General features: G+C 34.5%; 1 protein-coding gene across 2 annotated transcripts in view; it reads right to left on the bottom strand.

The window, feature by feature from the left end:
• Positions 1 to 8,171: 8,171 nt before the first annotated feature.
• The window catches only part of ZC2HC1A (zinc finger C2HC-type containing 1A), a 59,172-nt gene continuing 51,288 nt past the window's right edge, over positions 8,172 to 16,055 (bottom strand). For both annotated transcript variants that reach the window (XM_068526025.1, XM_068526024.1), the window contains one exon: positions 8,172 to 10,788. In XM_068526025.1, the coding sequence (XP_068382126.1) occupies positions 10,623 to 10,788 (166 nt within the window). In that variant the 3' untranslated portion in view covers positions 8,172 to 10,622. The remainder of the gene's footprint in view (positions 10,789 to 16,055) is intronic.

The following is a 16,055-nucleotide window of genomic DNA, read 5'->3' as shown; positions in this document are numbered from 1 at the left end:
TCAGAATTGTTTGGGCTATTATAGTTATTTTGCCTTTCCATATACATTTTAGGATCAGGCCGTCAAACCACAAACTCCACCCCCCCAAAAAAAAAACCCAAAAACTTGCTGGAATTTTGATTGAGATTGAATTGATTCAGCTCGGGAGAACTGACATCTATGCTATGTTTATTCTTTGAATTAATAAACACAGTATATATATCCTTAGATTTTTGTGTTCTTTCATCAGTGCTTTATAGTTTTCAGCATACACATATTTTGTTACATTTATGCATAACTATTTGTGTGTGTGTGTGTGCGTGCCTGCATGCTATTGTATTTAAAATTCAAATCCCTATTGTTTATTGCTGCCATATAGGATTAACTGAGTTTTGTATATTGTCCTTGGATCCTATGACCTTGTTAGAACTAAACTTATAAGTTCTAGGGTTTTTTGGTAGATTCCTTGAGATTTTCTACATAGAAAATCATGTCATCTGTAAATAGAAGTCATGTGTCCCATGAATGTAGAAACTTCTAAAATCTCACTTTTTAAATTCTTAATTTACCTTCAGCATAACCCCACCAGCCAAGATTTTGTCAGGCTTTACTTTTTGAGGTATTATGAAAGAAATACAATGAATTTGCTTTTTTAAACTATACATTACTCCACTCCATCATCAGAAAATTTGGATATGTTTTTCCCAGAGGTTTGTCCGTTTACTGCCATTGAGAATCTTTGCACCAGATTAATACTAATAAAGAGTTATTAACACATTTTCTACATAAAATATTTCACTTCAGTTTTCAAATTTGCTAGTTTGAAGACTATTACAAATATAAACAAATACTTGTTTTCCAAACATGGCAGTCATTCCCTGGCATATCCACGCCTCCTGTAAGGGAGTCTGCACCACCCATGACTTCTGCTAAGTGACTCTGTTCTTAACCACGTGAACTCATGCCTCTATCCCAACTAATGGGAAGAAGGTATAGGGCATCTGCTCAAAGTACAACTAATTGGTAGACTGGGTAATGATCTGTGATGTGTGTCACATAGCTTGAGAAGAGGAGCTAGTTCAGGTGCTCTGTTCCAGAAATTTGAGCCACAATCCTAAATAAATTTGCCCAAAGTTAAGTCTGAAATAGAACGTTTTAAGGTTTTATTAAGTTGGGCATTGGCAAGCTAAGGAATGGGAGAACAAGAAAGGTACATAGTAGTGAGTGAAGAAGATAGGCAATTAGAGAATGGACAGATGAGCTAAGAGAAGCATAGAGGCTGGCAGATGGACCAATACTTAGAGCTTCCTCAGGACCTAATGACCTTCCAGTTTTAGCCCACATGCATCTTTTATTAACCCTCCCTCCTGCTTTTCAAGGTATCTTAGAAGGATCTCTGTTCCACACATTTGAAGGTTATGTTGAGATTATTTTACATTGATGAATGAGGAAATAGGAATGAAATATGTTTATGAATATTAGGTACTATATTAAGAAGGTAAAATTAATGACTAAACTTTGCCTCCCTAAGTAAGACAAAATAGCTGAGTCAATAACAAATAGGGCTTCATTTCTAGTGAGCGGAAACCTGTGAAATGAAGAAGCAGCTCATTTTGTGTTATACTCAGGTGGGGTTGGAAAGTTTCAGTTTGTTTCAACTCTAAATTGTATCATGTAATGCTTTCACGAAAGCTGAGTGTTAAGAGAACTTAATTTAATCGATACACATGGACATTTTAGGATAGAATGGGTGACGACTATTTTCGTTTGCCTTTTCTCATTCATTTAGGGGCCAAAGAACACATATTCAGAGTATATGTTTAAGGCAGATCACGTCACTCCCTACTCCTATCTTACTCTGAGTAAGCCAAAATCATTTTGGTGGCCTCTACGGCATGAACAATCTGGTTACCTTAAATTTCTAATCTGTTCCTTGCTCACACCATTCCACATTTCCAGGGGTCCTACCTCAAAGTCTTTGTTCTTTTTTATCTTCTGCATGAAATACTCTTTTCTCTCTTGTCCACCTGCATGCTTCAAGATATTAAATACTCTTAACAGAAAGCACTTAAAATTAGGGGGAACGATCCAACAAACAATTCAACACAGTAAACAAAAAGGGCAAACAGTAAGGGCTCACCCCTCTTGAAGTTGTGCGCTCAAATGTCACTTTCTCAGTCATCATCCTTCAACACCCTACTTAAAACTGCAACTCATGTCCACTCTCCCTCCTATCTCATTCTAACCACCTCTTCCCCGCTTCATTTTTCTCCATAGCACTCATCACATTCTAATGCAACATATATTTATTGATTTAGCTTCTTTATTTTCAATCTTCCTCCACTAGAATGTAAACTTCAAAAGGTCAGGGACTTTTGACTGTTTTGTTCACTGCCCCTAGAATAGTGCCTGGCACATAATAGGAATTAAATAAATATTTGAGGAACATATAACATGTACATATATCCAAAATTATATAATAAGCAATTTATATCATTTATTGAGAACCTGTTAAGTGTCAGACCTTGTGGCAAAGATTTTATACACATTACTGATAATCCTAAAATTAGCCCTGCCAGATGGATATAATTACATTAACTTAAAGTACATTTCTTAAAATTCAGTTTGTGATTATCTAACACCACGCTTGGGATGAGGAAAGGTGTCTTAACTCAGTACATTGAAGAGACCTGCTGTAGAATATGGTTTTAAGCACTTTTCAAACGGGAAGCACAAGGTCCTAACAAATTCTACCTTTGAAAAGTTTTTTAGTTCAAATAACAGATGCCAGTCTACTTAGTTTAAGCAAAAAAGAATTTATTAAAAGCTATTGGGTAACTCACAGAATCTCTGGAAGAGCCCGCTAATCAAGTCTGGCAGTTGTTCAGCCAGAAACAATGCCCAAATCATAATGAAAGACTACTCCAGTGGAGGACAATCAGCTGAAGTGCCACCATGGGGACATGTGACTTTAAATTTTCAAGTTCAAAGTAAAACAACTTTAAATCATTTAGCATTTGGACTGAGATCTGAAGCTCTGGACTCACATTCTAGTGCTGCTGTCACAGATATTGTGTATACAAATGTAAAGAGAAAGATTCCCAATTGCCTTTGAAAAAGCATCATTTAGCAATGATATTTTAATAACCCATTCCCTTTAATGTATTTGATGTCATTTGACTTCTTCAGATGAATCAGTGTGTTCTTCCTGCTTTTCCCCTTGGCATAGTCACTGGTTCAGAGTTAAAGAGTAACAAGTCACATCTTGCAATAAGGGTGCCATTTCTTGACTCTGCCACAGTTCCCTTCAAAGCCCAGTGTCTCCCCACCATCCTCAATAGTAAAAGATGCTATACAGCGTCTGCATTACTTGTTTCAGAATCTGAGTCTGGTCGGTAGTTCCCAAGTCACATGACTACTCCCTAGCCACAAGAAAGGATGGAAAACTAAACTCTGACTACGATTTTAAGGCAGTGGGATTCAATACAGCAAACTCACCAAACACAGGATTTTCAAAAGATGCTGTCCATAAACAGGGAAAATGCCCATTACAGATAGTAAGAAAATTTAGGTTTAAAATTAGATCAAGATAATTTTTCACTACTATGTTTTGAGCAGTGTTTAACTTCTAGTATTGTTCAAAGTTTTCTACTTAAATTATAGTAAAATATCTAAGGCAGTGAGTGATAAGTGCCCCTCCTCCTCATATCAGCTTTCTGGTAATGGCATCACTGAGAAACAATCTTTCTAGAAATACTTGTGGGAGAATCATAACACTGTTTATCAAAAGCAAAGACCATGAGAATACAGTGCCTCACCAAGGATACAGAGGTGATCTAGCAGACGTGTTGTGCATTCAAATGGTGTTTTGATTTTGTCTATAATAAGAAATAAATTGAAAAACAAACCTATTGTTTTAAATTTTCAATTTAACAGTTAGAATAGCATGTTTCCAAAGAGAATCACCCTTGAAGAATAAGTGTTCAAAATAAAGAATTTCTGATGTTTCTTGTGAGGTACATATGAGTTTTCCCTATAAGGACTCTTAAGTTTGGGAAATTAGTAAAAATGGAAAGCTATTTTTAAAACGTTCTGGTTTTTCAAGTATTCTTCTTAATTAAAATAACAAGGAGAAGAAAAGATAACTAAAAAAATCTTTAAAGTTTTAAAGTATAGTAGGTATGTGAAAATAGATGTGAATGTTTCAAATACACACACACACATACACACACACATACACACATATACACACACGCACACAAACACACACATATACACACACATACACATACATGCACACACATACACACATATATACACACACATACACACACATATACACACACAGATATACACACATATACACACACATACACACACATATACAAACACATACACACACATACACACACATATACATACACATGTACACACGCACACACATACAAATACACACACAGACATACACACACAGGCACACACACACATACACACGCACACATATACACACACGCACACGCACATACACACACACACGCGCACATACACACACATACACGCACACACACACAACAGGCACATACACACATACACACGTGCACACACAGAGACATGCACATACACACACGCACATACACACACACACACACATACACCAACAGGCACATACACACATACACACATATGCACACACACAGACACGCACATACACACACATACACACACGCACATACACCAACAGGCACATACACACATATGCACGCACAGACACACACATACACACACATACACACAAGCACACACACATACACACACAGATATACACACATATACACGTACATACACATACACGCACACATATATACACACACGCATACACACACACATACACGCACATATATTTTTTGCTCCCACAGCTCAACAACACAATGGCAAAAAACAAAAAAAAGAATAAACCTCTAAAATATATAGACAAGGCTTCATTTTTACTTTATGCTCTATAAATTAAAAATTCACTTGTATTCCTTGGACTCTTCAAATCTCAGGTGATAAACAGTTAAGGGAGGGAGGGCTATACGAGAATATAATACGACTAAAATTCAAGAAAAATTATCATATTAATATTATACATAGAGTTGACACAAACCACTTTCAGCAACAGAAGTATCAGAAACAAACTAGCTTAACTATATTACAAGGGCTATCATCTACATTTGTGAATGTCGGAAAACAAATGAAGATGAGGTAGTGATTTTAAATAAACGATTATCACATACAAGTGATTCTGAAAAACATAACCCTCTTCATTTTTTAAAGATTAAAAAAGTATTACATATTCATTTAAAAATTGACAATACAAAAAATATAAAGAATATGTAACATCACAAATACTTAGTAGAAACAAGGAAAATATGATGAGGAATATATTTCAAGCCTTTTTATTTGTGCAATCTTTTATATAGCTGGAATCATATTTTTCACACATTCTCTATTTTAGGCTATTTGTCCTAATAATAAAACATAACCTCATCATGCCATTAAAAATTATTTGGAAGTGATTTATTAACTTACTAAATTAATTTTTATCGCTACAAATAGTAGTACTATTAAATGTATTCTGCATAAATATTTTTCTTTAGATGACTCCTTCAAGAAGAAATACATCTTAGAAATAAAATTACTGGGTTATGAGGTATGTGTATTTTAAAGGCTTTTAAAGTAAATTTAGTCAACTTCTTCAAAAAGTATCAATTTATATCTCCGCCATCAGTAGGTAAGGACATTTATCTTAATGCCCCAGACGGTTTTCAGTCTTATTATAATTTAAGATCACTGATTTGATGAGTGAAAATCAGCATTTCATTGTCAAGTATAATCTACTCACCACTACTGGCAGCCTCCTATCCCCGGCCTTATTGTCGCAGATTCAAAATAGGCATAGAAACGGAGCAAAGAGAGGGAAAAAAAAAAAAAAAAGGACAGGGAAAAAAAAGGACAGTGAAAGTGAAAGTGAAGAGTTATGTGAGATAAGATTGAACAGCTGGAATGGTCAGTAACTTTTATTTACTCAACGCTGATTTTCCTCAGTCCTCAGGACAGTCCACGTACTTCACACATTTTACAGCTCTGACAAACCCCACCACACACATATCCTTCTCCACTGCCACTTGCCTTTTCCCCACTAAAAGGTGGTGCAGCTCTCACTTATATTCTACCAAGTTTTCTCCTAAGCATTGGGACAAGGAAGGAAAAAAAAAGAAAATAGGAAATGGTCAACTGTATGACGTGATAAGAAGCTTCAACACTTAATAAAGCATTTTATTGGTACTTTTACAAGGAAAAGTTCCATTAAGATGAATCCTTTCACAACATTGTAAATCAGCTATACTTCAATTTTAAAAAGTCCTTCTTTTTGTCCTAAGTTGTAATTGTCTGTTTATATAACAGCTTTTCCAAATACTTCAGGACAGGGACTAAATCACATTTTACTTATATCTCTTGATTCTTAGCATTTCATAGATTTAAGAACACGTAAAGCATTTTTTTAACCGTTTGGAAAGTTTTAGCTTTGTGCATCTTACATTAGTTGGTCTAACCACTTATTTAGTTCCTATCTAAATCGATGTCACTTGCGTGTTAGATATAATATTAAGGCTAGCTGACTGAAGGAAAAAAAATCCCCATCTTAAAGGAGATTGTAACTGTTATACAATTAAGATGAAATGTTAAAGTAATAGTACAAGAATTACTTGGTAATGTGCATAAGTAATATGTTTGAGATGCATAATTTTGCTAACAAAATTATGTGAGGTGTTAATATGAAATATTTCTATCAAAAACTGCCAGGCTGGTGCCCAAAATGAGCTACACTAGGTTTCCTAAAAACAAACAAACAAACAAAAAGCATATAGGATATTAAAATCACGACAAAGTAAACAGCAAAAAACTACGTCTTATAAATCTCTGTAATTTCACATTATCAAAAAAAAATCATACTTATTGATGAGAGGCCTTCAAGTAGTAACTGGAGGCTGGCAATATAAATTATCCAAAAGCACCCTCTAGTGGCAAAAAAGCAATTCACATATAAAAGCAAAATTGTATAGAAATAATGAATTATCATGACAATAATATTTAACTAAAATTTTTCTAAATGAAAATAAAAATGAGTGTGGCTACCATAAACTTTGTTTCAATGATTCTCCACTGCTCTACGCAATAACATAGTCAGCTGGAAAAATCAACCTATCATAGTACTAAAAATACACTTACCATTAAAAACATGAAAATATACTTAGCATATAAAAATACATATATCTGCAATGCTAATAAAGACATAAGAGTTCTGCTGACTTTCTGTAGCTATGTACCTATTCTATTATTTTTTCATTCCCTGAGCTTCTACTCATGGTAGAAAGTGCCCACCTCTAGCCTAAGGAAAATTGAGTGCAAATTAAACATGTCTAATCTGATCATATTTTCACTAGAGACAGCTCCTGTTTAAAATTTTAAATATGATGATCTAAATCACTAAGTATTCATCACAAATACTTTCTGCCATTGAACTGTATATTACCTAATTAGAAATATACATAATGTTTCCTATCAACCTTGATTTCCCTAATGTTTTCAACTGCTAAATTTTACTGGCTATGAAGAGAGTGTTTCTATGCCTTAAAAATCTTGTGAAGAAACACATTTATAATGCTTTGAAGTTATAAAACACTTCAATTCAATAAAATGGTAATAATTCCTTTAAAAGCTGACAGCACAAAAAACCTGTCAGTGAAAACTCTTTTCTCATTAAAAAGTCTATATTCTGACTTCGAACATTTTCTTTATATTTCAGTACATTCTTATCTTTCTACCTGTTTCTGGATAAAAGATAAGACATCAATGAATACCAACTGGCATTTTTTTGCTTCATGTCTTTATTGAATAGATTCAAAAATGAAGACATTATTTGTAATTAAAAAACAGTGAACAAGAGACAACAGCAGCCATAATAATCTTACTTTTCTAAGCTAATAACTTTCAGAATATTACATAAGCAATTTTTACATTTTTAATTTATGCTTACAATCATCTTTTTATCCTACCACAATGGAAACTACTTGTGAAAATAAATAAAAATAAAATAAATGATGCATAGATCAAGGAAAATTTCTTAAAAACTGAACTATTGCACAACAAATCAACATGAGAATAATATATGCAAGTAATATAAAAATGCTTTTAAATACATTGCATCATGTTTCATTTCATAAATATATTTCACCTACTTACTGTTTATAATAATCTCTGGGTTCTGGAATTAGATGATTTCTTACCAACCCATTTCCATGTAGTACATTACAACATTTACTTGCCACAGTAAAATTCAGTGAGAAACAAACATGTGCCACTTTAAGCTCATTCACCTATCCCTTCCTTGGGCAGACAAAAAATGTGATGTTTAAAAATATATTTGAAAGAAGACAGTGCTCAATTCTAGATCAAGACAAGAGTTTGAAGTTCTTCTTCATATGATTTATAATAATTAGAAGAACAAACCATTGAAATGGAATCCTAATATGTACATTATTCTAAATTTATTACAGCTTATTCTAGTTGATGGAATAAGCTGCAATAAATTTTTTTGACTTTTGACCCTTCCTTTTGACCAGTATGATTGAATAAAGGCAACCAGAAAAAAAAAATTAATAGAAAGAAACAATAAGGTAAATAATTCCCATTACTACTAAGTTATCCCCTGCCCAAATGAAAAAAACAAAAAAAAACACCCCAAAACAAAAAAACTAATGAATAAAATTATAAAGTATATGTATAAATAAATTTCAGAGAAAGTTATAAGCCACAGATTTCTACACTGATCCTTACAATTGAACAGAATCATAAATAAGAAGTTAGAAATTGCCTATAAAAGATCTGCTTGTACCTTTATAATAAGATCAAGGCTCTGTTAGGTTTGATTCGACAAACTACTACTAAATTACTGAATATGGCTGCACAAGCAATCAAAGATGTCTACTACTAAATACTATGTTACACTGAAAGTGACAATGATTAAAAGCGGTATTTTAGTCAAAGTTAAAGAGGAAGTATAATTACATTTTTGTGAATGTTTAATTACATAATAAATCAGCTATCCATTAAAGCAATGCATTTTCAGTGGCTTTTTATTGTGATGTGAATGGTGATTCAGTGCTAAACACTAGAAAGGAAATATGAGTAGGAAAAATTAGATGTTCTCTTAACCTACCCATAACTACATATAACTACACTTCAAGTGACTAAAATTCAAATCCGTTTAAACCTGCATGCCCTGCACTAATGATTAATTACTGAAGTTACTGTCTATTAGGTGAGATGGTTTGTTTTAAAATCCATTAATACGATTTCTTCTAAATCAAGTACATAGATATAAATGCAAGATTTTGCAAGGAATTTTTTGCATCTTCTATTAAATAATTAATATGCAAACTTTGCAAAAATGAAGTAGCAAATTAAAACTACTGTTCAGACATGAGTTTATGGAAAAGAAAGAAAAAAAGTGAAATTTGAAGACAATTAGCAGTAGAAAGAATATATGTTCAACTAATACACACTGAGTTAAAAAATCATTCAGCTAGGGCTTCCCTGGTGGCGCAGTGGTTGAGAATCTGCCTGCCAATGCAGGGGACACGGGTTCGAGCCCTGGTCTGGGAAGATCCCACATGCCACGGAGCAACTAAGCCCGTGAGCCACAATTACTGAGCCTGCGCGTCTGGAGCCTGTACTCCGCAACAAGAGAGGCCGCGATAGTGAGAGGCCCGCGCACCGCGATGAAGAGTGGCCCCCGCTTGCCACAACTAGAGAAAGCCCTCGCACAGAAACGAAGACCCAACACAGCCATTAAAAAAAAAAAAAAAAAAATCATTCAGCTATACCTAGAATAAGATACATCTGTATTTTCAGCCTTGTGTCTCTGAAAACAAAAATTGCATAATTACATTTTAAAGAACTGAGTAAAGATCTCTAAATTATATAATCAATAAAACACCAAGTAAAGGGCAACAGAGACCATAGGGGTTTTTTTCCCCTCTCTTTTTAAAAAATATTTATAAAATTAATTATTAAAGAGCTCTACAGGAAAATGACCTCACCTAACTAACTGTAACTAAAAATATTCTCTTCAGTTCCAAAATTCCAAGCATCCCATCCTAAATGATACTATCTGAAAATAGGCATCAATAATAAAAATGTTTATTCTGATTTTTTGCTCAAAGTAATGATCATCCTAAAGCTTAAAGGGCTAAGCACTAGTGTTTGAGAGTTTGTGGAGGTATGCTTAATGTGCTTTAAAAACAACAGAAAAGTAATACCTAAGTTAATGATTCCACTTGAAATTATTTTCTGACTGATAAGTGAATATCTCCTTGTGTGGCACAGTTTAGGTTGTCAGGTATTTATTATATACAGTATATGTACACACACATATATACACACACACATTACACAGCCAAAGGATTATGCTCCAAAAACTGTTGAAAAAAGTATTATGAATGATTTTAGCACAAAATCACTAGAGGAAGTGCTCTAGATGTCCAAGCAGCAACAGTCATAAAATTCTGGACTTAGCTCTTTTTCTTTTTGGATTCTGTTCACAGAACCATTCTTCGAACGCCACATTCACAGCAGAACTTTGCCCATTCTACAGGGTATTTAGTCCCACACTCATGGCAGAATTTTGGTAAGTGTACCACTGAATTTCCTTCAATGCCTTTAATGTTTCCGCCATTAAGTGAAGAGACATAGTCTCCATCTGGCCTGGAGAGGTACAGAAAGAAAGTAGAAACACAAAGTTCATGTCAGTAGTTTTCAATCTGTAAGCTTTGGGAAACAGAACATAATATTAAGTGTAACTAAAAGCTTGCTTAATCTCATTGTTAATATTCTTCCAGTTCAGATTAAACAAAATCCATGGGGTCTTCTTCTAACCACTACATCATGATCCATTGTTCTATCTGTCTACCCTTGAATCAGTATCACACTAATTACTATAGCTTCATAAATCATTCATGCATTATTCTTTAACTTGTCCTGGCTAATGTTAGGCTTTTGTTCTTTCATATGAAAAGAACATGTCAGGATTCATAAACTTTGTTTGAAAATTGCACAGAATTTATACACTGATTTAGGAGAGAAGAGATAGCTTTATAATATTGAATTTTCTATTTTATAAAGAAGGTATATTTCTACTTAGGTTTTAACATCTTTGAAGTTTTGTAATTTTCTCCATCAAAATTAAACTTCTTGCTTGGTTTTTAAATTGATTCCTAAATACCTTGAGAGTGTGTGTGTGTGTGTGTGTGTGTGTGTGTGTGTGTGTATTTCTAAAGACTGCATTTTCTGTTTGTTGCTGATAAACAGACTGCAATAACTTTCAATATAATGATAACAAAACCAGCAAATTTATAAAAGACTTCATTATTATTTATTCATTGTCTTTTTTTGGGTATTCTATATATAACCATGATATATATGTAAATGTAACAGTTTTGTGTCCTTATTTCCATGTCTTGTAATTTTAATTTTTTTTTTACTACACCAGCTAGATTAAAATAGAAATTATAGCCGACATTCTTGTGTTATTTCTGCTTTTATAGAAAATGCTTCTTACATGCCACCACTAAATATGAAGAGTGATGTAGGGTTCTAGTAAATCTAGCGTTCTTGTCAATTTAATGACATTCCCTTCTATTCCCAATTTTCTAAGAGCTTTTTTTTAAAAAATCAAAAATAGGTGGTAAATCATATATTATTATTTGGTGAATATTTTTTAATCCTTTCATCTGTTGATGTGAAAAATTATATTAATAGACTTTCTAATGTTAAATCAATCATTTTCTGTGATGAATCTACAGTGTCATGAATTTCACATCTGTGGCTTGGGTTTGATAAATTTCTTGGAGATTTTTATATGTATTTTCAAGTTTATAAGTAAGCTTGCTCATAATTTTGCATTCCCTCATTAGTCTGGATATCAAGGTTTCACTAACCTTTGAAAAGAAGTTGAAGAATGTTTTTCACCTCACTCCCCTGGAAAAGTTTGGTAGAACTTACTATATAAAACTATCATGAGCCCATTTTGTATGTGTGTGTATGTGTGTGTGTGTGTGTGTGTGTGTGTGTGTATACCGTATTTGTGTGTACGTGCACTCGTGTAGTAAGGAAGCAAGCATAGTTTAATTACTGATCCAATTTCTCTAATGATTATAGTTTCTAGTTCATTTGAAATCAGTTTTCAAAAGTTATATTTTTCTAGGAAATTGTGCATTTTATCTGTTTCAAGTTACTGGCAAAAAGTTGTTCTTATAATTTTAAATCTCTGCTGCATCTGTGGTTGCATTCCTCTTTTCATTCTGCATATTATTTGTACCGTCTCTCCTTTTTTGTTGATCCATCTTGAGAAGTTTGATTTATCATTTTAAATCAACCAACTTTCTCGTTTTATGGGTCTTCATCATGTATTATTCATTTAAAAATATTTACTGGGAGCCTAGTTTATGTAAAGTACTCCTCTTGATCCTAGAGTTAAGAGCAGTAACAAAACAGATAAAAACCCCTGTGCCTAGGGAGCTTAGTTTTATGAAGAAGACAAGAAACAACATAAATAACATATATAGCATGTCCGCTAGAAAGCAATAAAGCAAAGAGGACATGGTACAGGGTGGCAGAGATTGGTCAGAGCCATTAGGATTGCAGTAGAGGGGATGAAGAATGAAAGAGTTGGGAGCATATTGTGACAACAAAGTAAATTAGAACAAAGGGCCTGACAAAATTCAACCTGATGACAGCAGGTTGATGAGAATTTGAATTAATTAAAGGTGAAGTACCACACAGAATCCTGAAGCTCCCTCTCTACCTCCTGCCAGCAAAGATACAGAAGCCAAGATTCGGATCTACTGGTCTAATCAGGATCTCTAGCAGTTGCTGAGCACCATCTGGGAGGAAGCTCCTATTTGACCACCAGTTTTTTTCCTTAATGCTCTCCATTATAATCTTTTTATTTCATTAATTTCTGTTTTATCTTTATTATTTCATGTACTCACTATTAGTTTAGATTTACTTAATTAGTGATTTCTTCACCAGTTCGCCTTGCAAAATTCCTCCTCTTCTGGACACTTTACTCTTTCCCAAGGTACTGGCTTTGAATGTTCTTTTAGTCACGGTCTATAGCTGGTAAATTTTCTCAGTATTTTTTGTCTGAAAATAGCTTTATTTCATTTTCATTCTTGGACTGACAGTATAGCTCAGTGGTTCACAAAGTGATGTCCTTAATCTGGCAGCATCAGCGTCACGTGAGAATTTGCTATAAATGCAAACCTGTGCCCCACTCCAGACCCACTGAATCTGAAATCCTCAGGTGGGGACAACGAGCTGTGTTGAAATTCGTGCTCCAGGGGATTCTGATGCACATTAAAGCTCGAGAACCACTGGTTCAGCTGGTGAACAATCAAAGGTCCACAGTTATTTTCCCTCAGCACCCTGAATGTGTCCATCGATTCCACTGTCTTTTGGCTCCAACTGTTGCAAGTGAGCTCTGTACTAGCTGGGTGATCCTCACGTTGTCTAAGTAACGTCTTTTCCCTGTGGCTGCTTTTAAGACCTTCTCATGGTCTGTCTTCCCAAGTTTCATTACAATGCATCTACATGTTGTTTTCATTTTATTTGTCCTGCTTGGGATTGTTGTTCTTTGGTTATGAAAACTCATGTTTTTCATTAATTCTGGATTATTTTCAGGTATAAACTATTAAATGTTGCCTCTCACTCACTCTAGTTTCTTCTTTTGACCTCTGACTCAACAAATCTTAGACCTTATTTTACCACCTATGATTTTTAAATCTCTCTCATGCTTTCCTTCTCTCTTAGGACTACACTCTAGATAATGTCTTTGAATCTTTCCTCTAGTTCACTCCTCTCTTCTTCAGCTGAGTCTAATCTACAATTTAAACACCATCTTTTGAGGGGTTTTTTCCCTTATATTGAGTTGTTTGGTTCTTTTGTAAAGATGCTCTAATCTTTTTTTGATAGTATATTATCACTGTCAATGACTTCAATTCCCTGCCTTATTTCCTTATATACTTCAAACTGACTTATTTTATAAGTCATAATTATGATGATTTCAGTATCATAAGTCATGGGCACATGTGTTCGTCTTTTTTGCTCTCATTCATGACTGATTCCTTGTTTCCTTGTACAGTTTGAAATTTCCATGTGTGTTCTGTAATTCAGAATTGCAAGCTCATGTTTGTTTACCTGTGAGAATCAGGAGGCCTGGGTTAACAGCATTTCACACCAGAGATGATTCTTTTTGCTTTTGCTTTTACAAGCTCCGAGGAAGCTCTTAAACCAAGAGTATCTAAGTTATTTTTTCAGTTAAGAATTTCTTAGAATATGCAGATGTTGTGCTTTCAAACCTTAAACTCATGGGAAGGTGCGCCTATAGTTATGAATTATCGGTGGGAATTCTCACATCCCTCTGAGCCATGGCTGAGAGAGACAAGTTTCCTTGGAGTCTCTTATTCCTGGGTGGTAAAAAAAATTTTTTTTTCCTAGTCCATCCTTTCACTGAGAGATAACCCTTTGAATACTGTGAGAGAAGGGTTAACACACTCTTTCTCCTTTTCTGTGGACATATTTGACCTTGGGATAACTTCCTAGCTCTGTTTAATGAAAACCCAACATAGGTGAAATGCCAGCTGTGTTTCTAGGCAACGGTGCTTATAAGCAGTCCACTGAAACTGGATATCTCCCTCAGGATAACCTGGAAGCTATGCCATGCAACTGTTATATGAGATACTGGTTCCCTTTGGGGACAAAGGATTTCTCATTAAACTGTCCCTACACCCACCTATGAGAACTTATTCTCTCACACCTAAGCTGTCAGCTAGACAGCCAAGGAAGACGAGCTCTAGGACCGCTGCAAGGGCTCCCATGAAAGAGAAACAGCTGACACTGCCCCGTTATTATCCTATATTTCTGTAAACAATTCCAGTGACAAATGTAATATACTGTCATGTAAGTATCTCTGGCTGAGTCTAAGAAGACTCCTTACTGAACCTTTCAGGAGTCTTGGCTTAGAGCAAGAGGCACGGAAGGAAGGGTAAGGAAAAGTTGTTTTTAACACTCCATTTTGTACAAGTCCAAGAAGTCAACTCCTCTCTCCCACAATGACCTTAAAACCCAAGTCTCTACATAGTGAAGATCACTGAAAACCTCAAATGTAGCTGCAGTGTCACAGTTAATTTATAATTTGACCTCTAGCTTCCTTTATATTTTTGTTCTGTAGAAGTTTCCCTTACTTTTCTGAGAGCTAAGCTATACATTCAGAAAGATACTTTTTCTTTTTTATCCAGCATTTCTAGGTGTTTTGGATGGGAGGGGTTGTCCTGGAAATGTAGTCTATCACACTGCCAGAAAAGTAAATCTCTGAGAATTCTCTATCTGTTATGGTTATAATTATTTCTGTCTGGGACGGGGGTAGAGTATAAGTCAAGTGAGTAAGGCCCAGGCCTTCCTATCACATATAAAGCTTTAAAAAGTAAAAAAAAGAATAAGCCAAACATTTTTTAATGTGATTTTTGCTCCTGCCTGTTGACAGTTCTTTTGTCCACCTCTTTGGAAAGATAAAATGATCCTTTTATTCAAGCATATGTATTTATTAAGTTTTCCATTTTATAAGAATGTTAATCTTATACTCAGCATTGATTCAAAACACATGGTTCCACACATATACAACAACATAGTACAACCACACTCCAGGACTCTAAGAAACATAAGTTCACTTCTTTGATATTTAACATGTATTAAAACCTCAGGTAAGACAAACAATATTTATTAAAGAATCTAGTTGAAAAGACAGCAATTCATCAATTCCTCTACGGTCCTCATCTTATGCATAGGCATCACTCTTAGAACTTTCCAAATGGCAAATGCCCAGATCCCACTCTCCAAATTAAAGAAATCAAAATCTCAGGGAGGGACCCTGATGTGTTCATTTTCAGAAAGCTCCACAGATGCTTCTTTTTAAT

Source organism: Eschrichtius robustus, chromosome 17 (assembly GCF_028021215.1).
Source record: "Eschrichtius robustus isolate mEscRob2 chromosome 17, mEscRob2.pri, whole genome shotgun sequence".
NCBI lineage: Eukaryota > Metazoa > Chordata > Mammalia > Artiodactyla > Eschrichtiidae > Eschrichtius > Eschrichtius robustus.
Note: the sequence above shows the minus strand (reverse complement) of the source record. Positions and strands in the feature narration are given on the sequence as shown.